The sequence below is a fragment of the Nelusetta ayraudi genome, unplaced genomic scaffold (assembly GCF_046127955.1).
Source record: "Nelusetta ayraudi isolate G7.1 ecotype Tasmania unplaced genomic scaffold, CSIRO-AGI_Nayr_v1 ptg000134l, whole genome shotgun sequence".
In the NCBI taxonomy this organism is placed as follows: domain Eukaryota; kingdom Metazoa; phylum Chordata; class Actinopteri; order Tetraodontiformes; family Monacanthidae; genus Nelusetta; species Nelusetta ayraudi.
This window is the reverse complement of record NW_027466184.1, coordinates 585,478-611,585: the sequence shown is the minus strand read 5'-3', so window position 1 is coordinate 611,585 and position 26,108 is coordinate 585,478. Positions and strand designations below refer to the sequence as shown.

Genomic DNA, 26,108 nt, shown 5'->3' with positions numbered 1-26,108 from the left:
GCAGGGGTCAGCCCCCCCTATTAATCCCTGAGACTCCCTGAAAGCCTCAAAGCGAAATTTTAAGGGGCTCTCATATTTTTTCAAAAAGCTAAAAAAAATAAAAAATAATAATGTATGTTTATTTTTGTCGCTAATCGTCACTAAAAACGTCTTTAAGCTCGGCTTGTATTCAATTTTTGTGTATGTTTTGTTGAGTAGACTGCTTGCATCCATGAAATATTGTAAGGTTATTATAGGCCTCCTGCTTTTAACGAGATTTTTTAGATTGGTCTTGAGTAACAACCAGGAGGATGGAGGGATCCCTCCACCCCGAATATTGACGAGTGTATCGCACACTGACCACAGCTAAACACATACTGGTTTTTAATCTGGTCGGATCCGTGTCATCGACACAAAGTAAAAGCACTGCCCGTGACGATTTGCGGTGAACTGCGAGTTTGAAGGGTGAACATCGAGTTGATCTAAAAACAGATTTTATTGATATCGACCGGCAGATGCACTACAGCACCGCGTTTTAATGTGAAGGGACATACCGGAAGTTGTTCCCGTGTCTGGCGGGCGCCAGTTTGACACGGGTGGATGCAGAGCTGCAGTGCGGGCAAACAGGCTGGATCGGGAGAACCTGACACCGGCCGAACCCACGGATCCCGGCCCGGGTCGGTCCGCCGCAGGATCCGCTCCTGCCCGGGCTTTTGTTTACCGGTTCGGTTCCGGTCGGAGCGGAATCGGCCCGCATCGTCCCGTCCTCCACCCCGCCGTCCCCGTCGTCCCCGTCCACCTCCATCACCCACCCCCCCCTCACCCCCCTCCTCCTCCTCCGCCATCACCTCCTCCTACTCCTCAGCTGCTGCTGCAGCATCCGAGCCAGAGCGGCCACCGGACCAGATCCTGGCGCGGGACTGAGGCCTGTTTGGTCTGTTTGCCTTCGGATCCGGCTGCGGGCTGCTGGAGCGGGTCGATGGTGCCGTAGTCCTGCGGGGGTCCGAGGCCCTGAGGGACGGTAGGCTGTCTGGACGGGCCGGTCCGAGCCGGAACCAGGGCCAGATGAAGATTCCTAAAAGGCGGAAAAGGAGCGGACGGTGCGCCAGGTAGGCCCGGTCCGGCACGGTCCGGCCTGTACGGACCACTGTGTGTGTTTGTGTGTGTGTGTGTGTGTGTGTGTGTGTGTGTGTGTGTGTGTGTGTGTGTGTGTCAGTGATGTTTTTTTTTCACCTGGCGGTTTTAACCTGAAGCTCAGGATCGTTTGGACCGGAACTGATCCGGACCGAACCGAACCACGCCAATCTCTCCTCATTGATAACCCGGGTCAGGCCGGGCCAGATTTATTCATCAGTGGGATGTTGTGTCGCGCATGCGCAAAGGGGCCCCATGACTGTGCATTGCAGAGAAAAGATTCAATATGGTTGATACGGGAGGGGGCGGGGGTAAAACCGGAAGTGCCGGTATGAGCTTGATGTTTAAATTTTTAAGAGGGGGGGGAAAGTCCAGCGGCAGGAGGTAGATTGTTAAAGCAGGTTTAGGAACAAAAACGGTTCTTCTTTTCTTTCAGAGCAGCTGACACGACTGTCTCGTCTTGTCATTTTTTTTTATGTTTGTATTTCACTTCATTTTATATTTTTCTTTATTAAACCCAAAAAATGTGACTTTTTTTTTGTGGGGGGCCAGGGGGGAGGTTGGTTGAGATTACTATTTCCATTCCTTTCCAGCTCTTTTTCTTCTCTTTCACTGTTCATTTTCACTTTCAGACGTCCCCTCCTTCATCCCTCTGTTGTTTCTGACACTTTGTCCTCGTGTCTTCCGCGAAAACGCTGATGTCGCTGTTGTTTTGTTAACTCCGATCCGGTGAGTGGGGTCAGAAGGTTTCCTCCCGCAGCCGGCCAGCAGGGGGGCACACTTATGGTTTGGACCGCCTCTTGGCAATGCTGTTACTAGCTCTCATTAGCATGTTTCCCGCTTCCCATATGAATTAGCAGCTAGCTTATCGTTCGTGCTGAAATCGGTGAAACGTTGCTACGACATTTTGGACCTCCGAACGTTTGTAGCGTTAGCTCCACCTACGGGGGGGGCTAACTGGCTCCTGGGGGTCAAGCGTTGGCCCAGGCCACGCCCTTTGATCACGATGTCACTGCCCTCCCCCCCCTCCTCTGCCCTGGTTCTGGGCTAACTGTGCCCTTTGCTCCTGCTTGTAGGCTAACTGAGGAGCAGAACGGCCACGGTGCCGCTCAGGATTTGTTGTAAGCCGTCAGGTTTTTCCGGCAGCTCAGCACTATGGTGAGCTCCGAGCTGCTTCCTCAGATCCAACCTGGAATGCTGCAAACCTCAGCTTCTGGCAGTGTGCACCCCCCCCGCCCCTACTCCTCCCCTTGCCCCTGCTCCCCCCTTCCCCTGCAGTGACAGGAAGAGCAGAAGAAGAACAGGAAATGGAAGAAAAAAAAAAAGCAGAGGGAGGTCTGGAGAATGAGAGTGTGTGTCTGGTTGTTGTGTCACTGATGTAACTGCTGAACCACAGAGCTCCATCACACACACACACACACACACACACACACACACACACACACGCAAACGCACTCACACGCTCACTCACATGCGCGCACACACATGCACACTCACAGCGGCAGCAGCAGCAGCATTGTTGCATTATATTGAGTGTTGTATAATTAGCTAATGCATACAGTAGCATATTATGAGATGCATTTTTGCCAGTGATTGATTGACCCAACAGAGCTTCCTCTTAAATGTTAGCATGCAACAACAAACTAGATTTCTCAGTGAAGGCTGAGGTGATGTAATTTTGCACACGCTCAGTACTAGTGAGCCAGCTTAAGGCCTGCAGCTAGCGCGGTTAGCGCAAAGTACACTGCTACCATTGTCATTATGGACCGTTTACCTGCTGCTGCATTTTCTGTATCCTGACCAGTGTGACAACTGAAACACAGTCTAGCGATTGCTCATCACTTAACTGGAGCTAATGGCTAACCGCCCATTCAGCTGTAGTGAATTTCGAGCTAGCAGTCAAGTGAGCTAATGTTTGCTCAAACCACATCATCAGAGGCAAAATGCCATCAAACCCATAGTAGGCTAACCTCTACATTTCTAACTTTTGTGGTGTTATGCTATTACATTAGCATTCCTGTTAGCCACCCGACACCTGACCTGTGTGTTGGTGCTCTGTGGTCCCGCCCTCTGCAGTGATTGACAGCTCAGGTTTCACTTCTCTGCAGCTGTGTGCAGTTGCAGAGAAGCCCCACCCCTCTCACCCCATACTCCCTGCCCCCCGCCAGCATCTCCCAGCCCCGCCCAGCCCTCCCCGGGTGGCTCCGGCTGGTTCTACTGGAGACCCAGTAGCTGGTGTGTCTGAGCTCTGCATGCACTGACTGACTGACTGACTGACAGGCCGCGGCGTTGCATGCTGAGCAGCATGGTTTGGACTGAGCTGGGTCGCTTCAGCTGAACAATCCAGCGGCTCCACCTTCAGTCCACAGTCCACCACCACCACCACCACCACCACTCCCTGACCCCCCCCCAACCTCTCCCCTGCACTGTCTGAGCCCGCAATCTCCCTGGGTAGGCAGAGCCACATGTCCTGTCGGTCAGGACCAGCAAAATGTTTTGCGTTGTTGTTGTTGTTGTTGTTGTTGCGCATTTAATCAACTTTGACCCCAAGATTGAGAAAACCACCAGCGGACGTTCCTCCTCTAAAGCAGGGGTGTCGAACGCAAAGTCACAGTGGGGCCAAAATGTAAAACATGGACAGCAAACCTTTTTATATGGACCCAAAGACAAATTTAGCTTCTACCTGAATATGGAAAAGCAAAGATTTTTACTATGCAATAAATAACTTCATATTGCACACATGCAAAATTGAATTTGAATTTTTAATTAAAAAAAAAAAAAAAAAAAAAGCTCATCAAAATAAATAAAATGTAAATAAAAATCGTACACCTCTTTTTTTATTTGCAGCATTCTGATTTAAATTTCAACAGCGACCTTTTTCCGTGTGCCAATGACAAACTTAAAAACAATACAACAATAAACAAACGGAGTCAGAATGAGATCTCCCAATGAACATCCTGTCCTGATCGACGCACCAAAATACCAGCGGAGCACTCTGGGATTTGTAGTATTAGCGGGACGTGGGCTGTATAGTATATACAGTGGCGGGCCGGCTCAAGTAGTGAATTTGTATTGCCTTGCGGGCCAGAAATATAATTACACTGCCCAAATTTGGCCTGCAGGCCAATAGTTTGACACCTACGCTCTAAGCAGGGCTCATTTATTCTCATAGAAAAAACAGCCTGTTAATCAGTCTGTCCACGAGGAGAGCGGCGCTCAGAGTCGAGTCAGCGTTTTACGCCGCAGAAGAAGAGTGGAGAGTTTATCAGTTGCGGGTCAGCAGGTGGCATTTAGGTGAGCCTAAATGAGCTTTTGCCCCGACCCCCACACCCCGTCCCAATCGTAGATTGAGGTCATTTTCACGTTCAAAAAAAACCTTTATTGATAGATTTATCTCGACGCGGTCGGCGGGCACCGATTTTAACGAAGTTGAGCAGCGGGCAAAGCGAGACAAGGGGAACCGCACGCTAACCGCATTCTCCCGACCGCCCGAAGAGGGCTCCGCTGTGTCGTCACCACTGCCACCACCACTGACTCCTCCCACTTCCGATGTTAATGCATGCTAACGACTGTAGCTAACCGGCGGCTAACAGGGGGCGAAGCGTTGAAGTGAGCGGGTCGGAGCTGAGAGAGCCGCGTCGTCGGCTCCATGCTGGACTGAAAGGGGGCGGGGCGGAGCATCACCCCGCTGCTTTACGTGCACACGCCCCCCCCCCCCCCACTTCCCCCTCCCCCACCCCCACCCGCAGCTGAAGAATGGCTTCACCTGGCAGACAGCCAGCCGCAGTGCCTGCTGCTTTAATGGGAGTTGTGGTTTCGACTGGGAAGCGGCACGCTGCCTCGCTCACTTCCTGTCTCCCTCCTCCTCCTCCTCCTCCTCCCCCCCCCCCCCCCCCACCTGACAGATAAATGGCTCTTTTAAGCTGGGAGCTGCTCGAGTTCTGTCAGGCTGGCAGATGCAGTGTCTAGTCCCCGGCCTCCAGGACAACGGCAACATGAACGGGACGTCCGAGCAGGCCGACATCCTGCCGCCAAACTGCATGGTCAAAGACCGATGGAAAGTGGTGAGTCAGCAGGAGGGGGTGGGGGATGGGGTGGAGAGGGAGGGGGAAGGGGGGGGGAGGGGGAGAGAAAAAGAAGGGATGAGCGATGCAGGATGAAATAAGAAAGGAGGCAAAGTGTTGTGCGTGTGTGTGTGTGTAACGGAACACACACACACGCGCGCGCACACACACACACACACACACACACTGCTGCAGAGTTCCAAAGCAGGAAGAAGTTACATAATGCATCTCCCGTCTGAGCCAATCAGATCACAGCATTTAGCCTGCAGCCAGTTTGCACTCCACTAATCAATGTACTGTCTAAAGGCACATACACACACACACACACACACACACACACACACACACACACACACACACACACACACACACAAACACAGACATTCATGCCTTTGAAACAAATGATTTCAATTCGGATTGGAGCAGAATTTAATCAATGTGAATCATGTTATTATTATTATTGTTATTATTATAGTTATTATTATTATTATTATTATTATTATTATTATTACTAAACAGCCTAAACAAACATCGCTAACCGAGCTAACGTTAGCGCTGAAGCTCGCCTCGAGGATTCGAAATGCAATCGACTGCGGGGTTCTGGGGTTCTGGAGGCGGTGGAGACGGAAACTTGACACAGGTTCGGTCCGGCTGTCCGCAGCTGAAGAAGATCGGCGGCGGCGGGTTCGGCGAGATTTACGAAGCCTTGGACCTGCTGACGCGGGAGAACGTGGCCCTGAAGGTGGAGTCGGCGCAGCAGCCCAAGCAAGTGCTGAAGATGGAGGTGGCGGTGCTGAAGAAACTGCAGGGTGAGACTCTGCTCTGTAGTAATTATCACATTATTTCGTGATAGTTTCACGTGTTGTAATGTGATAGTTTCATGTTTTGACTATTGAGCTTTTAAATACTGAGCACTTTTTTTTCTCATGTGGCAGCAATGCGCTTTCGTAGTTGTGTGTGTGTGTGTGTGTGTTGTTGTTTGTTTTGCGTGTGGGAACAGGCTAACGCTAAGCACCTTCCACATGTTTTCTTGCAGGAGATTTTTGCAAGATTATAGTTTTAAGGGTTTTTTTGGTTTGCATATCCTGTTTGTTGATCTTCTCTTCCTCCTCCTCCTTCGTCTTCTTCTTCTTCTTCTTCTTCGTCTTCTTCTTCTCCTTGTCCAGGTAAAAACCACGTCTGTAAATTCATCGGCTGCGGAAGGAACGACAAATTCAACTACGTGGTGATGCAGCTGCAGGTGAGTCGCCACGTCGACCAGCGTGCTAACTTTAGCCACGGCGCGAACGACACCGCCAAGCGTTTCTGATAGAAAGATTTAGCGTACAGAATTATAACGTTTGTAACAAATTCATCACGTTGTCCAATCAATCAGTCAATCAGTCAATCAGTCAGTCAATCAATCAATCAATCAACTAACTTCTATTTGTTCAGCGCTAAATGACTACAAAAAGGGCCCCCAAATCGCTTTGCTCAAGCAGAGGAAACCCAACAGGCAGTGTGATGCTCCAGCTCAGCTCCTTCTGCTGCTCCAGCTGCTCCGGCGCTCGTTGCTCACAGTTTGTTTTTGTGCAGGGCCGCAACCTGGCCGACCTGCGGAGGAGCCAGCCGCGGGGGACCTTCACCATGAGCACCACGCTGCGCCTGGGGAAGCAGATCCTGGAGTCCATCGAGGCCATTCACTCTGTGGGCTTCCTGCACCGCGACATCAAGCCGGTACTGTCGCTACGCTACGTTAAGCTACGCTACGCTAGGCTAGGCTAGCTTTCCGTCCCTGTGCGCTGCCTTCCACTTCTTCTTCCCCCTCCTAATCATCGTCTTCCTCCTCCTCCTCCTCCTCCTGCTAATCATCCTCTTCCTCCTCCTTCTCCTTCTTCTCTTCCTCCTCCTCCTTCTCCTCCTTGTCCTCGTCCTCCTCCTTCTCCTCCTCCACCACCCCTTCTTCTCTTCCTCCTCCTCCTCTTACTCCTAATCATCCTCTTCCTCCTCATCCTCCTTCTCCTTCTCCTCCTCCTCCTCTTCCTCCTCCTACTCCTCCTCCTCCACCTCCTCCTCTTCCTGATCATCCTCTTCCTCTTCCTCTTCCTCCTCCTCCTCCTCGTCCTCTTCCTCCTCCTCCTCCGTCTCCACCCCCTTCTCCTCCCCCCGTGCCCCCTCCACCGCTTCTGTCCCACAGTCCAACTTCGCCATGGGTCGACTTCCCTCCACCTACAGGAAGTGCTACATGCTGGACTTTGGCCTGGCGCGGCAGTACACCAACACCACCGGAGAGGTCCGGCCGGTAAGAACCTCTGGAGCTGATCGGAGTTTCGTGGCCGTCTGTAGCAGCGGCACGTAAAATGTGGTTCTGGTGTCCAAAATCCAAACCTAGAACCAGCTTCACTTTTTAATGAAACATTTTGTCGTAGTTGCCATGTATTTATTGCTCACATTTATAAACGGTGTTAGTAGAGAAACTCCAATGGCACTCAACATGGCGGGAAGTTGAACAGGTGTCGCCAAATGTTAGAGTGAGACGGTCACCGTTAGTCGTCAAATGTGTTATTTTCTAAATATGTCCCACGTAATATTTCCCATCATTTCATTCTTTGTGTTTCTGTCTCCTTCAGTAAATTATTTTACAGTTGTGTCAAAGTGTGTGTGTATGTGTGTGTGTGTGTGTGTGTGTGTGTTTTAATTACAAAACAAAATTGTTTTATTGTGAAAAACCCTCTGAGCAGTGGCCTCTCTCTCTCTCTCTCTCTCACACACACACACTGAGCTCGTAGCTATTTTTAGCGCCCCCTCCTACATGAGTCAGTGGGCAAGAGACCTCAGGCTGCCTCTCTCTCTCTCTCTCTCTCTCTCTCTCTCTCTCTCTCTCTCTCTCTCTCCAACCATCTTTGACCCCTCCACCTTGCAGCCTCTGGTTTCTCTCCCCTGGCAAAATGCTAACAGAGGCTAACAGTAAGCTAGCTCCAGACGCTGCGTGACCTCGGGGGTGGGGTGAGGAGGAGGTGGAGGGGGTAGTCAGCGGAGTGACTCTGCCCACCTCACTCCTTGTTACCGATGACTGTTGTTGTTTTCAGTTAATTCTGACGTTCACATCACTTTTATGTTGCAGTCGTGTTATTTTGTCTTTTTTCTGTTTTGTTTCTGTTGTTGTTGTTGTTGTTTTTTTTTACAGTGTTCCTTTGGACTTATGATTTTGACGTGCATGCCTCCCGTTTCCCCCATCGTCTCCATGGTTACCGGGGATGTGAGTGGTCTCTGTAGCAACAGCACCGGGGGCCACAGCGGGCAGCCAGCCGGGAGTTTAGTTTGTGATGGTACAGACGTCAACAGTAACTCTGCTAACAACAAACTGTTTGTCCTACTAATGAAAACTAAAGGAGAACTGGAGCTGCTAGCACACGCCTGTCGCAAATTCACCCTCGCTCACCCGCTCACCTTTGCGTGCAGCTAGCTGGCATAGCCTCTGACTCATCAAGGGTGTGTGCTAACCCCTTTAGCCTTGCAGCTAATGTAAGCTATTGATGTTTATAAACCGTATTTCATGAGTTGTTCACACCGTTTGGCTGTCATAGGAGGAGATGAAAGACCTGGCAGGATTTCCACTTCCTGTTTGTACACGGCACACAGGAAGTAGCTTTTGTTTTTGTTTTCTGGTGTTGTGGCGCTGAGGCGCCGGCTAACTCTTCTCCCTCCTTGTGCTCAGCCCAGGACGGTGGCAGGGTTCAGGGGGACAGTCCGCTACGCCTCTGTCAACGCCCACAAAAACAAGGCGAGTACTGCTGGACTCGGTCTAGCTAACTAGCTAGCTAGCTAGCTAACTAACGCACACAAATAAGTCTGACTGTGTTTTTTTTGTCGTGTAAACTGCTTTGAGGTACCATGACGGTGCTGGAAAGCGCTATATAAGTGCAGTCTATTTACAGCAGGGGTTTCAAACTCAAATACACAATGGGTCCAGAATTTAAAACTTGGACAAAGTCACGGGCCCACATTGATATTTATTGAAAAAATATTCTTCCAGATAGAACAGTGAACCTTTTTTATATGGACCCATATGAGTTTTGCTTGAACCTGAACATGGAACAAGCAAAGCTGAATACTATACAATAAATTACTTCATATTGCACACATGCAAAATCAAATTTCAAATTTAAAACTTTTAAACTCATTAAAACAGACGTAAATAAAAATCGTACAGCTCTTTGTTTATTTGCGGCCTTCTGATTTAAATTTCAACAGTAACCTTTTCCCACGAGCTAATAATAAACGTGAAAATAAACATAACAACTACATCTGTGCTGACTGATGCTGCAAAATACAAACAGAGCATTCTGGGATTTGTAGTGTTAACGGCACACGTGCTGTATAATACGGGTGAGCCAGCTCTCGCAGTGACTTGTGTTGCTCCCTCCCCTGAATCCCCCAACCACCTGCAGGAGATGGGTCGCCATGACGACCTGTGGTCGCTCTTCTACATGCTGGTGGAGTTTGCCGTCGGCCAGCTGCCCTGGAGGAAGATCAAGGACAAGGTACTGTCGGTTTGCCCCCCCCTCCCTCAAATCCCCACTGCCACCATGTGAGGGTCCTGCTCTGACCAGGAAGCTCTTGTGTGTCCTCCTCCAGGAGCAGGTGGGCCAGATCAAGGAGCGCTACGACCACCGGATGCTGCTCAAGCACATGCCGGCTGAGTTCAACGTCTTCCTGGAGCACGTCCTGGCGCTGGACTACTACACCAAGCCGGACTATCAGGTAGGTCCAAGCCCAGCCCCTCCCAGCCCCTCCCTGGCCCCGCCCCCTCCTTCCTGGCCCCGCTCCTCCCAAACTCTCCCTCCCTGGCCCCGCCCCTCCCAGACCCACCTTCCATCCCTGCCCCCGCCCCCTCCTTTCTGGCCCCGCCCCTCCCAGACCCTTCCTCCGTGGCCCCGCCCCTCCCGGACTCACATTCCTTCCCTGGACCCGCCCCCTCCTTCCTGGTCCCGCCCCTCCCAGACCCACTCTTCTGGGCCCCGCCCCCACCATCCTGGCCCCACCCTTCCCAGACCCACACCCTCTTTGCCCTGCCCCTCCATAACCCTCCCTGGCTCCACCCCATCCCTCATGGCTCCGCCCCTCCCTCCCTCCTTGCCCTGCCCCCACCTGGCTCACCAGCCTCGCCCTCTCTGTCTCTCTGGCCAGTTGCTCATGTCGGTGTTTGAGAACAGCATGAAGGAGCGAATCATCACGGAGAACGAGCCCTTCGACTGGGAGAAGGGAGGAGGTGACGTCACGCTGTCCACCAGCGGCTCCACGCAGCCGCAGCACAACACCCGGCCCACCGCCGCCATGGTGGGGTAAGACGATGCCCCGTTCGCCCCACCACACCCACACACACCCAGTCCTTCCTTCCTTGCTTCATGGCCAGACAGGGAGTTCCTACCTGCTGACCGCCACCTCCCTCTGCAGGGCCATCGTCACGCCAGTCCCAGGCGACCTGCAGCGCGAGAACACGGACGACGTGCTGCAGGACGAGCACCTGAGCGACCAGGAGAACGCCCCGCCCCCACCACCGCCCCCGCCCTCCAGCCGGCCGCCCGGCGACCCCGGGGCCCCGCCCACCGCCGAGGCCGGTGAAGCCTGGGAGGACACGGACTTCAACCGCAACCGGCTGCGGATCAGCCTGAACAAGGTTCTCAAGATTCAAGACTCGAGAACTTTATTTGTCTTTGAGAGATCGTGCAGACATTAAACATTAGTGTGCAAAATACCCGTCAATATTCAGGGGTGGGGGGAGCGTCCCCCTCCTCCTGATTGTTGCTCATACATATATATATATACATATACTGTGTGTATATATATATGTATATATATATATATATATATATATATATACATATATATATATATGTATATACATACATGTATATAGTTTTAGCTTTAGCACACCATTCACAAAGGCAATGTATAAAAGGTTGAACCCATGACAGCTATTACTGTTTTCACCTGCTGTGTCACTTCCTGTTTCCTCCTCCAGGGGGCGCAGGAGGAGGAGGGGGGTCGGGTGGTGTGTCCGGTCTCCCCGGTTCGCGGCGGAGCCCCTGAGTCGCCCACCGGTCAGGGCCGGTCACTTCGGTACCGTCGGGTCAACAGTCCCGAGTCGGAGCGACTGTCCGCCGCTGAGTGCCGAGCCGACGCCTACGGACAGAGGTGAGCGCCCCCTGTTGGCAGGAGGTTTAGAGGTTCGGCAGCCTCGTTTTTTATTAGGTCGACACAAAAGACCCATGGAGTGGAGTCGCTTGGCGTTGAGGTCTATAGGAAAAAAAAGTGCTCTTGGGCGCAATGTGATCTTTGGGTGTAGTATCTCCAGTGACCACTGGGGGGGAAATCGCTGCACAGCCATATTGGCAGTCCGGTATCCATTCTTCCATGTATCTATGAAATGAATCCTCTATACTAGGGGTGTGTCAAACTCAAATATACAGTGGAGCCAAAATGTAAAACTTAGACAAAGTCTGAGTCCAACATTGATATTTATTGAAAAATCTTCCTCCCGATAAAACAGGGAACCTTTTTATATGGACCCAAAAAAAGGTTTGCTTCAATCTCAATATACAACCAACACAGCCTAATACTATACAATAAATGACTTAAATTGCACACGTGCAAAATCAAATTTCAAATAAATAAAAAAACTCATCAAAAATAAATAAAATGTAAATAAAAATGATATTGTAGCCTCCTGATTTAAATTTCACCACTAACCCTAAAAAAAGAATAATAAACCAATGAACTAATAATAATTTCTTTCAATGAACGTGCAACCATTCAAGTCCATGCCTTGGAGTAGCAAGAAAAAGTGCATCAGGAAAACTTTACTTTTTAGTAAGTTGTCTGCCACAATACCAGCAGAGTATATCAGGGTATTGCAGTATTAGCAGTACGTGTGTACGATAGCGGCGGGCTAGCTCTAGTAGTGATTTTGTATTGCCTCGCGGGCCAAATGTAATTACACATATTTGGCCCAGGGCCAAAATTCTGGCACCTATGTTCTATGTATCTCATAATAAACCCATGGGAACCAGAGTGAGGAAGCCCCTCAGAGTTGACTCGCTGGGTCAAAGTTCAAACCCTCTGACTTCCTGCTTCCTGCTCTACCTCCAGGTCCAGGATGGACATCCTGGGCTCACCATCCCGCCACGTCTACTCCTCCCAGCCGGCCCAGATGCTGTCCGTGGACCCCGGGTGCCGCGGCGACCGCCAGGCCAGCGGGCGCCAGGAGGTGTCCGTGGCGTCGGTGGACCAGGAGGCGCACAGCAACGCCTTTATCCGTTCGGTGCCGCTGGCCGAGGAGGAGGACTTTGACAGCAAGGAGTGGGTCATCATCGACAAGGAGACCGAGCTGAGGGACTTCCAGCCCACCACGTCGGGCACCACCGACGAGGAGCCCGAGGAGCTGCGCCCCCTGGAGGAGCACGAGGAGAGGCGGAGACTCAGGGCAGGAGGTAGGAGGCGGAGCAGAGGATCTTGTGTAGGGAAAAAAGGGTTTGGCTCCAAGGAGCCCCAGCAGGGGGCGGTGAAGGCCAAACTCAGGCCAAAGGGTTTTTGATGAGACGGTAGCTTTATGCCTAATTGTCGGTGACATTTGACCTTGGGACGGTATTTTATTTGAGGGGACTGTACCCTACAAAAACACTTTCAAGGATAAATTTGAAATGGAATTACTTAAAGGTCCAGCGTGCAATATTTGGAGATTTTGAAGAAGAAACAGCGACATCAAGTGGTTACATTTCAGATTGCAGTGTCTTTAACTCTCCCTGCCCCTCCTGAGCTTGTTAGTGAACTACACCCAAACCTGGATACCTTGTCCACTGTCTTCTTCTTCGTTGGTTTATTTGAAGATGCCAGCGTCCACCCTAACTACAAAACTTGCTGTCAGGCAGCTGGATTGTCCACACCAGGCTTCCTTAGAAATATAGCGGTGCAAGATGGCAGCTAAATGGAACCAAACCCTTGATCTTTGTATATTGTTTCATACATCAGAAAGAACCCCGTCCAATAGTCATCTGTATACAGAGTAAGCAAACCAGACCTCAACTGTTAAGTAAAGACTTTGATATTTCGGAGGTGCTGAACACGCTGTCGTCCTGCAGGGGGCGACCTAGTGGTGCGACCAAAGACCCACGGCAGGGAGAGCAGCCGAGGGATGCTGACGCTCACTGAGGAGGAGGCGTCGCGGAGGAGTGGAGGAAGCCCTGCCCATTCGCCTTGCCACTCCCTGCCGTCCGCAGGAGGCCCCCGGCGCCGGGAGTCCGAGCCCATCGGACCTCAGAGACAGGTAAGAAGCTCGGCCGGCCAATCGGAGGAGAGCTTAGTGCCGCGGGCAGGTGACCCCGGTGGAGTGCCAGAGGTGGCCCATGGGGGGATGCTCTGGAGCAGGGAGCACCTGCTGGCCGGAAAGGCAGGGAGGAGGGCCAATCCAGTCGAGTCCGTGAGGTCCGGAACAAACTAGGATGGATTGGGTAGGGGGCTCAGGTTGGGTGGGTCTAGTTGGGTCGGGGGGTTGGGTGGGGTCGGGTGAGTCAGGTGGGTCTGTTTGGGTTGGTTTTGGGGGTTGGGTCGGGTTGGGAGGATCGGATCGGGTCGGGTCAATTAGGGTCAGGTGGGGGAGTCTGGTCAAGTAGGGGGGTCAGGTATGTGTGTTGGGTTGGGTCGGGTCAGGTAAGATTAGGAGGTTGGGTTGGAGGGTCGGATAGTGTGGGTGTAGTTGAGTCGGCGGGTCGGGTGGGGTTGGGTGGGTCTTGTTGGGTTTAGAGTTTCGGGTGTAGGGGTTAAATGGATCGGCCAGGTCGGGTTGAGTTGGGTGGGGGGCAGGGGGGCAAGGGTTGAGTAGTCAGGTTGGGTCGGGTCAGGCAGGAGGGGTTAGGGTTGGGGTGGGGGTGGCGTGTCCACCTGGGCCTCACAGACTCACTGCTGGATTGGTCATCTGTCTCTGGGATGGGGACGATGGTTCTGACCCCCGAGGTGTCGACCTCCTCTGTGCCAGCAGGGGGCGCCGCTGACCAGGCAGTGCAGACAAGGAACCCTGCCCTGCCCCGTTTGGCCCTCAAAGCATCATGGGAGTTTGTCATTGCTGAAGAGCTGAGCCTGTTGGTGGTTGGCTGCGGGTGGAGCAGTGGGCGGAGCAGTGGGCGGAGCTACTCCCCCCAAACCCCCAACTGTTCCAGTATTTCTGTGCTTCTTGCGTGGGTCACTTTCACTCTGACGGCGTTCTGTTGTGAAGGGGTGACAACAGCCAAGACACACACACATACACACACACACACACACACACACACACATACACACACACACAAACACACACACACGCACACATACACACATCCACACGCTCACATACACACACACACATACGCACACACACAGTTGTTGACTCCTTGAGAGAGTTGTTGTTGTGGGATTTGTTGTCATGTCGACACTGCACCGCCCCCTGGTGTTCTTTCATGGTACTGCTTGCTTTCTCATTGCTGCTGAGCCTGCTGCGAGTGAGACTGCTGCGAGTGAGTCAGGCTGCGGTGCTCCTCCGCCCATCTGTGGGTGGTTGCCCGGAGCCCATGGTGGCACTTCCTGTTTGTGGGAGCTCGTTTCCTGTCCTTCCTTTTCCTGTCAAGTCCGGCTGGACGAGGCTGGCTGTCTGTCTGTATGTCTGTCTGTCTGTCTGTCAGTGGTGGGCGGAGTCAAGTGTGAGTGGGTGGACCTAGCAGGCGTCCGGGATGAGTGTATGTGTGTGTGTGTGTGTGTTGGTGTGTGTGTGTGGGAGGGGCGGGGGAGGGACAGCCGATCGACCTCGAGGTGGAGACGAGCCGCGTGGCTGTAGTACCACCCCGTCCCTCAGGAGGCGCTGCAACTCCATGAGAGTCAGTGTGACAAGAGAGTGTGAGACCTTCTTCTTCTTCCTCTTCTGTTGAGTGGCTGTTAGCTGTGGTGGTAGGAAGTCCTCAGAGTTCACACAGGAAGTCGGCCTCTCCCATCCTGTCCTGGTGGGGGCGCTGTGGTTCAGCTGCTCTCAGGATTTCACTGAGTTTTGGTTGACATCAACATTTAAAAAAAACAACAAAAAAAACATGTTTTCAATCGCACACCCACACACATATACTATGTACACACATACATGTACACACACACACACACACACACGCACATAAAAATACATCCTCACAGTGAGTCTGCTCTAAAAATAATTACTGAAAGATTGTTTAAAAAACACTTTTGCATCTGCACTTGTCACTAAACAAATGAAACACAGAATCGCCTCTAAACCAGCAGCCAATCAGCAAGGACCAAAATCAGACCACTCGCACAGACACTGCCCCCGCCCCCAACTCCCTCTATAGGCCACACAGGGAATTACAGCCAAGAAAGGAAGAAACGTGACGCGAATGTTTGCTTTCACACACAACCTGGAGGCAACGCTGCCCCCTGGCTGTCGTCTGAACAGCCAACAGCCGTGGGCCGCACGTTCACATGATCAGCCAGGTAAAATCATTGTTATGCTCGTTACGTTGCGTTGCGTTGCGTTGCGTTCCGTTGCGTTCCGGTCACCGCTGAAACACTGGGGACCAGTCGCTCTCCGCCCCCTCCTCCCGCCTCCCCCGCTCCCCCTCCCCTTTCCACGTAACCACTGATGCCCCGCCCACATTCTTTTGATTTAAACGAGCACAGTGTGGAGGAGGCGGAGCTTGGCGCCATGTGGACAACAGCAGAAGAAGTGATGTTTCAGGGTAAGCACAGTTTAGGAGCAGTCTTCTGTCCTCCTCCTCCTCCTCCTCTTCCTTCCTCTCATTCTCCTCCTCCTCCTCTACCTATTCCTCCTGGTCCTTCTATTCTTTCTCCTCCACCCCTCCTTTTTCTCCTCCTCCTCCTTTACCTCCTCTTACTCTTCCTCCTCCCCCTGCTATGCTTTGCTCCTCCTCCTCCTTCCTCTTCTTCTCCCCGTCCACCTCCTATACCTTCTCCTCTTACTCTTCCTCCTCCTCCTGCTATGCTTTGCTCCTCCTCCTCCTCCTCCTCCTCCTCCTCCTCCTCCTCCTCCTCCTCCTCCGTTGTGTGTCTGTGTTGTGTGCCTGATGACTCCGCCTCTCCTCTGTTCCTCCTAACCTTTCTGTTTGCATCTGTTTTTCCTGACGAATCAGAGAACAGAGATCAGTGTCGTGCGGTGACGTTGTGCTTCTTCTCTGTGAGGGGAGGGGGGGCAGGGGGGAGTAGTGGGGAGGGGTGGAGGAGTGGGAGGTTGTGCGGGGCCAGGCTCACCTGTCTTGTACCTATAGAGAACCCTGTTGCTTCTTGCCTCAAGCTCTGCCCCCCTTCCTCCATACGCTCGAAGCCAATCAGCTGCGGGCTTTAAATGCGAGAGAGCGACCAATGGGCTCTCTCCTGTCTAAGTCCGGGCAGGAAGGGGAGGGGCTGAGGGCAGGAAGTCAGACTGTGGTTGGTCACACTGTCTATGTTTAGTTTTTTTATTCTATTTTTTCTTTTCTTTTTTTTACTTTTCTCTCCACTGGCTAACCCCACCCACTTTCTCCCCCCTCTCCCCCTCCCCTCCTCTCCCCTCCCCTCCCACCCCGCCCCCCCTCTGATTGGCCCGTCTGCCTGCCCGCTGCAGCTGGATGAGGAGCGCCGTCAGCCGCGGCCCAACCAGCTGAGGCGGCTGGCCTCCTACGTCTTCTCCTCGTCCACGCTGGAGACGGAGCTCTACCCTGGCGGCTTCATCCAGCGGAGCCGCTCGGCCGAGAGCAGCCCCGCCCACGTGACGCCAGCCGCTGCTGCCGCCCGCCGCCGCCACCACCACCACCACCAGGTGGCGCCCGGCAGCCCGCGCAGCAGCAGACACTCGGTGCTCAACGTGTCTCGGACGCAGCTGCAGCAGATGTTAGCCAAACTCATGAACAAGAACAGCAGCTGAGAGGACGCACACACACACACACACACACACACACACACACACACACACATACATGCACATACACACACACACACACATACATGCACATACATACACACACACACACACACACGTGCACACATACACACACATACATGCACATACATACACACACACACACACACACATACATGCACATACATACACACACACACACACTCACACATACTGATCCCTGATTGGAGACATGCCCCCTGCTGGCTGTGCATACACTAAAAAAACTACGCATAAAGCCATATTCCTACACACACACACACACGCGCGCACGCACACACTGGGAATGGGAGGAGCAGCTGAATGTTTGGCCCATGACCAGGAGGGGGCGCCAGGCTGCCGTCAGACTGACTGTTACCGACTCCAGGAGGAGTTTTGTCTTATTATTGTGGCCACTGGGTTGCCAGGTTTGCACCCTGACCCTCACTCACCTGCCTCCCCCCCCTGTCCCCACAACCTCCCACCCCCTTGCTTTCCCTTGAGCAATACGGCCCCCCCCCCCCCCCGCTTCCCCACTTCGACGCTACTCGTCCTCAACCGACACTGAAGGACCCTGAACGCGTCGCGCTGCGTTGGCTAAGGCGTCACGACTCAAACTGAGGACAAAATAAAAAGCCGCAACGGAAAAAAAAAACAGACTCACTACTACGGAGACGCAGCGTTACACAAAACACACACACACACACACACACACACACACACACACACACACACAGTATTATAACTTTAAACAGGAGTTTTTTCAAAAAAAAAAAAAACGCAAATCAAACAAACAAAAAAACATTTATCCGAAGTAAAAGCAGCTTTTCTGCTCAATTTTCACATCCATTTTTATTTCTTTACCCACATTGATCACAAGTTGCTGTTCATTTTCTTTTGTTTTTTTCAAATTGTTTCCCGGGTTTTGGCGCCCCCGTGTGGTGAGGATGAGGAGAGGGAGTCACCCTTGTCAGTGACCCGTGGCTGTTAGCGCCGCTCCTACGGGCGTAAGAGACACCACTTCAACCAATCAGCAGCCCCGACCCCCGCCCCCCTCCCCCCATGCTAAGCTTAGCACGGGCATGCTAATGTTAGCATGCTAATTTGCCACACGGAGCGAGTTGGGTTTGCTGTTTTTTTTGTAAAACAGGTGCTAGCTTGTGAGGGCTTCACTGTGAGGGCTGCATGGACGATGCGGGGGAGGCGAGTGAGTGAGTGAGTGTCTGCGGATGAGTTCAGATTCGGCAATCGTTCAGCGAGCATTTATTGTATTGTACATTTATTCTTTCGAACGTGTTGTCGCTTCAGCCAAATCTCATTGCTGCAGACGCAAACACACAGAGCGCTAGAAATCAAAGAGATGACCGTGATTCCACCTCACACTTCTTCTAGCGTCTTCTTGTTCTGACTTCCTGCATGTTTTTGTTTTTTTTGTTTTTTTGTTTTTGTTTGGCGGGGACACTGGTTGGCTGGTCTATGGGCTGTTTGAGCTCCTCTCGGTGGCAGCCGGATGCTGATTGGTTGCGGTGTGCTGTGCGGAACTTCCTGTCAGTAGGTTGTCTGTCTGTCGGTTTAGTTGTTAGACGGTGGGCTTCACCTTCATTGTGCTTCCTCTTCATCACTGCTGCACTTTATGACTGAGGTACACAGAGGGGGGGGGGGGGGTGGGCCTAGTTTTGATGCAATAAATTACAAAATCTTCTTTTACGCAAGAACCACTTGCGGGGGTGGGGGAGGGGTGTCACAAGAAGGGGGGCGCTTCTTTGTCTCTCCATGCTGTGTTGGTACAAAAAGAAGAAAAATGTGAAAACTGTCGCAATATTCATTCTTGTTTTCAGACGCTGCTGCTGTGAAAGACACTTTGTTGCTTTGATTTGAGCTCCTTGAGTCACGACGCGCCGCCGCCGCTGCTGCTAACAGACGTTGTTTTGTTTCATTTTTTTTCTCTTTGAATGTTTTCTGAAAGTTTCTGCCTTTGCAGTCGTGAGTCGTGGATGTTCATTCAGATGCTCACCTAACGTGTGACGGAAGCCTAAAGGGGATCCTGCGGTGTTTTTAAGGGCTACATGAACTAAATATGCACCGGAAAGATTAGCGTTAGCCTCGTGTCCATGCTGCTTGGCTTCTGCATGGTGCACTCCGCTCACAGAATGTACCGGGTGCAGACGGAGCTTCTCCAGACACTTTATTTTTTGCACTCTGCCCTCTCAAAGATTCACTGCAGCTTTTTTTTTTTCGACAATTTTTGTTTTTCTTGCGCTGCTAGAACACAGCTTGCTTAGCGCTTGTTGAGTTACGACCTAAGTTTAAGCTAGTTTCAGTGGATGCTGAAACTTAGCACGATAGCGTTTCATCGTCCATCCATTCGCGCAATCGCAGCGAAGGTCGAGGGCCCGACGGAGCCTTCGAATCGGGAACTGCGGCACATTGCCGGTTGAACTGGATGGTTAGCTTGTAGCCCCAGACTCGTGGGATCGTAGCAGCAGTGGCGTCTTGACTCACCGTCCATCACAAACATTTATACCTCATTAATTCTCTGAGTTTCTCTCAAAAAGTTTGATTGTCTCTCATTTATTTACAATTATTCATTATTTACTACTGTCGTTACGTCCCAATTTATATTTAATGCACATGTGACGTATCCGTGCTGGTGTTTATGGGTAAACAGGGTGATGCTGTCTATAATAGAGGGCAGCCGTCACACTAGCTTTGTTCAGCTTGTGTTTCACCACCGGGGGGGGCACTCTCAAACATCTGTCTTCTCCTCTGTGTCCAGGAGCGGTTCAGCCTACACGTTGTTCCTCCTCCCAATGACCTAGTTTGTTACACGACTAGTTGCCAGAGGCAAATCCTCTGGCTAGCACATGTTAGCCAGAGCTACTGGCTAACACATGCTAGCGCTAGCCAACTGACACACATCGGGCGAGGCTAACCAGTTTTCTTTAGTCACCACCACCACCACTACCACCACCACCACCAACAACAACAACATTATGTGTTTGAATCTGAAGAATCTGTTCCCTGCTCCGATGGTGCTAGGCTAGCCCTCCTGCGCCATGCTAAGCTAGGCTAAGCTTAGCTAGGCTAAGCGAAACTGAACTAAACTCCATCCTCCATGTTGTTGTACAGGCACAAAAACAAACATCTGACAAAACGTCTTGAATGTTCCTCCACAGTTTTTGCAATAAGTTCAGAGTTTATGTGGGAGGGACTGGAGGCGCGCTGGAGTATCTCACCTGTACAATACCTTTTTTTTCTACCGCAAACGACCACCGTACAGTGCTGCTTGTATCATTTACTGCTAAAGCATGTATTTAACAGCTTTCCCAAATCACACTGCTGACCCTGTACAGGTATACACAAGTGTAGAAAACGGCTGGTTGCTGCCGTCAGCCGCTGCTAGCATGAAAACTCTCCGGGTTGTAGTGTGTATGTACAGGCTGTATGTTCAATCTTTGCAAAGGGAAACACTTGAACTGACCCGAGATCAGACTGCGTGCCGTCTAACCATCAACTCTGCGATGCATTTTTTTTGTGCCTTTTTTATCAATGTGTGTAACCGAGACAATCTCAACTCGCTTGTGTACAAACCAAATGGCATTAAAATGGTTTTGGGGGTCATTCGTCTGTCCCTGCTGTCTTCCTTTGCTTTGCTCTCTGGGGCTTTGACCAATTGGTACATTTTTAGTCCACCTGTCCCACCCCCTCATCGCCCCGCCCCCTCCACGTTAGCAGACATTAGAGTCTACAGAAGGTGTTCAGTCACTGGATAACATACAAACAGGGAGGAGCTGTGACTCTCAGCTGGGAGTCTGGGACCAGAAGGGGGCGGGGCTGGCACTCTAGGATTAGAAGGGGCCAGGGCTGGGACCAGAGCGGGGCGGAGCTGGGACTCTGGGACCAGAAGGGGGCAGAGTTGGGACCAGAGGGGGGCGGCGCTGGGACTCTGGGACCAGAAGGTGGCAGGGCTGGGGCTCTGAAGCCAGAAGGGGGCGGAGTCCGTCCTTGGCAACAGTAGTCACCCCGTGCATGACATTGTGGTCGCTCAGCAAAGTAACCGCTGTGATTGGCTGCTCTCGATGTCCTTCAGAACTGAGAGGTTCAGGAGGACACTGCACAACAGATCTGTCTATTGTGCACTTTATTGTATTGATAGCAGTTTTTTTTTCATTCATTCATTTTCCATACCCGCTTAGTCCTGAGCTCGGGGTCACGGGGGTCTGCTGGAGCCTATCCCAGCTGTCATAGGGCGAAGGCAGGGGTTGAGTTTATTTAATCATTTACTATTTATCAACTTTTTTTTTTTACTACTTTATGGCGGTTTCTTTATTATGTAATGTGTCTAAGAGTGCTTGGTTGTGTATGGCGTTCACTGCATGCTGCTGGACACCTGCATTTCCCCGGAAGAGGATGAATAAAGTACTTATCTTTCTATCTATCTTGCTGGCAGCAGAAGGGGGCGGGACTCTAGGGTTAGAAGGGGGCGGGGCTGGGACTCTGGAGTCAGAAGGGGGCGGAGCTGGAATTGTAGGGTTAGAAGGGGGCAGGGCTGGGACTCTGGAGTCAGAAGGGGGCGGAGCTGGAACTCTAGGGTTAGAAGGGGGCGGGGCTGGGACTCTGGAGTTTCCTGCTTCTCCTCTGCAGCTCCAGAAGTTTCATCTGTGAATCTGAGGTTGTTTCAGCTCCAACACTTTGATCGAAGCTTTGACTTCCATTAATCCCTTCTTCTTCTTCTTCTTCTTCTTCTTCTTCTTCTTCTTCTTCTCCTTCTCCTCCTCCTCCCCCTCGTCCTCCCCCTCCTCCTCCTCCTCCTCCTGCTCTCCTCGCCAGGTGCAGTCACCCACCGAGCCCAACGCCTGCTCGCCACCGTCCCCGGACTATCGCACCAGAGGCCCGAGCGAGGAGAAGCAGCACTTCCACCTCCTCCCGCGGCTCCACGCCAAGCGGGCCGACTTCCTGTCCGTCCTGCTGACGGGGACGCTGCCGCAGCGCCGCGGCTGCTTCGCCGCTTCAGAGGAGCCGGAGGAGCCGGAGGGGCAGCAGGAGGCGGCGGCGGAGGGGCCGCGGGACGACGATGTGACCAAGAGCGAGTCGGAGGGCAGCCAGGAGGGGGCGCCCTCAACGCTGATGGCCGAAGGGGGGCAGCGGGGGGCGGGAGGGCCGGGAGGGGACGGCGGCGACCCCGGTGACCCCGACCTGGAGGACGCCTCCAGGACCCTGGTGCTCTTCTCGCCCGGCGACACCCGCAAGTCGCCCTGCGGCGGCGGCATTGACGGCGAGCTGACCATGCCCGGCGCCCTGCTCTCCCGCACCGAGCGCCTGCTGGTGGCCGAGGCGGGCGAGGCGGCAGGACCGGCGGTTCAGGGCGAGACGGGCCGTGTGTCGCCCGCGCTGCGCTCGGACCTGCGGCCGTCGGCCCCGGCGTCGCCGCCCTTCACCAAGGTGGAGCGAACCTTCGTCCACATCGCGGAGACCTCGCACCTCAACGTCATGTCTTCCAACGGAGTGGATCGCCGCCATGCTGGGGAGGATGGGCAGGAGCAGGAGGAGGAGAAGGAGGAGGAGGAGGAGGTGGAGGAGGTGGAGAAGGAGGGGGAGGGGGAGGAGAAGGAGGCGGAGCAGGAGGGGCAGGGGGAGGAAGAGGCAGGGGAGGAGGTGATGGTGGAGGAGAGGGTGAAGGTGGAGCCTCTGGAGGCACCCGGGCCAGAACCAGAACCCGAGAACGTCCAAGTCCAGGACCCGGAACCGGCTCCAGAGCCGGGAGGTTCTCCACCAGGGGGCGCCGAGACGCCCCCAGCAGAACTTCGCAACACCCGGATCCGGAGTCGGATCCCCGTCCTGGTCTTGGAGGAAGAGGAGGAGGAGGAGCCGGGTTCGGACCGATCGGCTCGGACCCGGCTCCGGCAGCGAGCCAAGGGGCAGGACCTGGGCCGCCTGCTGGTCCAGAGGCAGCAGGACCGCTGGAGGAGGAGCAGGAGGAGCAGGATTCTCTCCGGGACGTCGTCCTTGTCGCTGTCATCCGGGGACGAGGAGCGGCGCCGGACCTCAGAGACACCGTCCACCGCCGGTTCTGAGGAGGACACGCAGCACACGCAGTCCAGCGAGTCTCGGAGGAGCGGCCGCCTCAAGGCCATGGATGAGGAGGCGTCCAAGGGGAGCCGGAGCCGCATCCCCCGACCCGTCCCGACCCTGAGGAGGCCTCCATCGGAACTGGCCGGAACCAGAACCGCTGCCGAGTTCGGCAAAGAGACGTCGGCCGGTCGCTCCCTTGCTCAAGGGTCAGTGTCCTCACACTATCAGTGATTTCATTGATTTGACATTTGATTGGATTGATATTCAAATAGGTTTCAGCATAAGAAAAAATGGGGCTTTTGAATGCCAAGGTTGATGGTTGGATTCCTGTTACTGGCGCAGTGTTCGGATCCCCACATGTTCTCCCCGTGTCTGTGTGTGTTCTCTTAGGGTTCTCCGGCTTCCTCCCACAGCCCAAAAACTGGGAATTGTTCATAGGTGTGTGTGAGTGTGTGGATGTGTATGGGATGTGGTTGGTTGCATGTGTTTGTTTCTCTCTCTTTGAGGCCCTGCGATGAACTGGCCACTTGTCCAGGGTGCCACCCTGCCTTCACCAGCTGTGAGCCATGACCATGAGTGCAAGAGGAAGCGGGTGTAGAAGAGGGGTGGATGGATGGATGGAAGGATGTGTGGGTGGGTGGATGATGGATAGATGTGTGGATGGTGGAGGGTTGGTTGGATGGATGGATGGATGGATGAGTGGATGGATGAATGGGTGGGTGGATGAATGGATGAATGGACAGATGGTTGGATGGATGGGTGGGTGGGAAAGTGAATGTATGGATGGATGGATAGTTGGATGAGTGGATGGTTGGCTGGACGGATGGGTGGGTGGGTGGGAGAGTGAATGTATGGTTGGATGGATGAATGAACAGAGAAATTAATGGATGATGGACAGATGGTTGGATGAGTGTATGAGTGGATCGGTGGATGAGTGGATGGATGGGTGCGTTGATTAATGGAAAAATGAATGGATGGATGGACAGATGGTTGGGTGTGTGGGAGAGTGAATGTATGGATGGATGAATCGGTAGATGGATGGTTGGATGTATGGATGGATGTATGGTTGGATGAATGGTTGGATGAATGGATGGATGAGTGGATGGTTGGATGAGTGGATGGATGGTTGGATGGATGGTTGGATGAGTGGATGGATGGTTGGATGAGTGGATGGGTGGGTGGATGGTTGGATGAGTGGATGGATGGTTGGATGGGTGGGTGGATGGTTGGATGAGTGGATGGGTGGATGGATGGTTGGATGGTTGGATGAGTGGATGGGTGGGTGGATGGTTGGATGAGTGGATGGATGGATGGTTGGATGAGTGGATGGATGGATGGGTGGATGGATGGATGGTTGGATGAGTGGATGGTTGGATGAGTGGATGGATGGATGGTTGGATGAGTGGATGGTTGGATGGGTGGGTGGATGGTTGGATGAGTGGATGGTTGGATGGGTGGGTGGATGGTTGGATGAGTGGATGGATGGATGAGTGGATGGTTGGATGAGTGGATGGATGGATGGTTGGATGGGTGGGTGGATGGTTGGATGAGTGGATGGTTGGATGGGTGGGCGGATGGTTGGATGAGTGGATGGATGGATGGTTGGATGAGTGGATGGTTGGATGGGTGGGTGGATGGTTGGATGAGTGGATGGTTGGATGGGTGGGTGGATGGTTGGATGAGTGGATGGATGGATGGTTGGATGAGTGGATGGTTGGATGAGTGGATGGATGGATGGGTGGGTGGATGGTTGGATGAGTGGATGGTTGGATGGGTGGGCGGATGGTTTTCAGTCGAGAACTCAAACGGTTGATGGTTCTTCTCTCCGCAGGGCTCAGAAGAACACAGCCGGTGTTGCCGCTGCTCAGCGGAGATCCAAACCCGTCCTGCCCAGGTCCTCGTCCTCCTGCGCCACCGCCACCACCACCACCGCCGCCGCCCTGCCCGGCAGCCCGCGGGCCCCCCTCAAGGCCCTGTTTGGAACCCGACGCAGCCTTAGCTCCGCCCACTGCAGGACTGACAGCCCGTCACCCCACCGAGCGGCTCCGTCCAGGCAGATGCTGTCGGTGCGAGCGCCCACCGCCCCCGTGCTGCCGCCCCGCACCGCCAGCAGCATGCGGCGCAGCGCCTCGCAGGAAGCCGGCGCCGCCGCCCTGCAGGGATCCGGCTCCGCCACCGCGGCCGCCAGGATAAAGACCAAAGCAGCCGGTGGCGCCAGCAGAGGGAAGGCGGGCGGCCGGGAGAAGACGGTGGCGGCGGCGGCGAGATAATACGAGGAGACGCGTCGGCCCGTCAGAGTCTCTTCACCTCATCTCACTCCGACACCCTCTCACTCTCAGACAGCCGGCGGCCGGATCTGCACCGGGGCTTCCACCGCCGCCGGGTCGGGGGGGGGGGGGAGTTAGCGTTATCGCCGAGGTGCTAACCAGATGCTAGCTTTGCCCCCCTCCTCCTAGTTCTGCTGACTGACAGTAACCTGCTTGGATCACGTTGCATGGTGAATATATAAAACACAGGGCCTGTAAAGGGGGAAAACAGCGTGCGATCAGCGACATGAATTATTTGAGCTGCGTTTTTTTTATTTTTTATTATTATTTCCATTGAATGTGGTCCAGAAAGAGACGATCAGGTCAATCAGGTGGACAATCACGTGACGAAAGCTTCCGTAACACAGCGGGCATGCGTCTTTAAATTTATTTAAGCCCTGAATTGTATATAATAGAGTCACACACCCCCTCCACCCCCCATAAAGACATGTTTATTTTTTATCGCGATGAGCAAAGTGTAAATTAGTCTCTAAACCTTCTGTTCCCACTTGGTGGCGCTACGCCTGTTTTTGTACGCATGAGAAAAACAGGGTGCAGGAGAGAGGAGGTGCTTGGGGTCGCTCTCAGTAAAGTCTTGGTCATGTGACTGCT

The 26,108-nt window shown here is 53.1% G+C and overlaps 1 protein-coding gene across 1 annotated transcript; it reads left to right on the top strand.

Moving 5' to 3' along the window:
* Window positions 1-418: 418 nt before the first annotated feature.
* ttbk1a (tau tubulin kinase 1a) lies at window positions 419-26,108 on the top strand. The gene is made up of 17 exons (XM_076051313.1): window positions 419-1,088; window positions 2,190-2,271; window positions 5,019-5,177; window positions 5,839-5,986; window positions 6,344-6,417; window positions 6,753-6,893; window positions 7,354-7,458; window positions 8,875-8,940; window positions 9,608-9,700; window positions 9,795-9,920; window positions 10,347-10,501; window positions 10,614-10,836; window positions 11,182-11,354; window positions 12,309-12,649; window positions 13,298-13,482; window positions 21,949-23,396; window positions 25,022-26,108. The coding sequence occupies exons 2-17, from the start codon at window positions 2,269-2,271 to the stop codon at window positions 25,458-25,460; spliced, it is 3,879 nt and encodes a 1,292-aa protein (XP_075907428.1). The 5' UTR covers window positions 419-1,088; window positions 2,190-2,268; the 3' UTR covers window positions 25,461-26,108.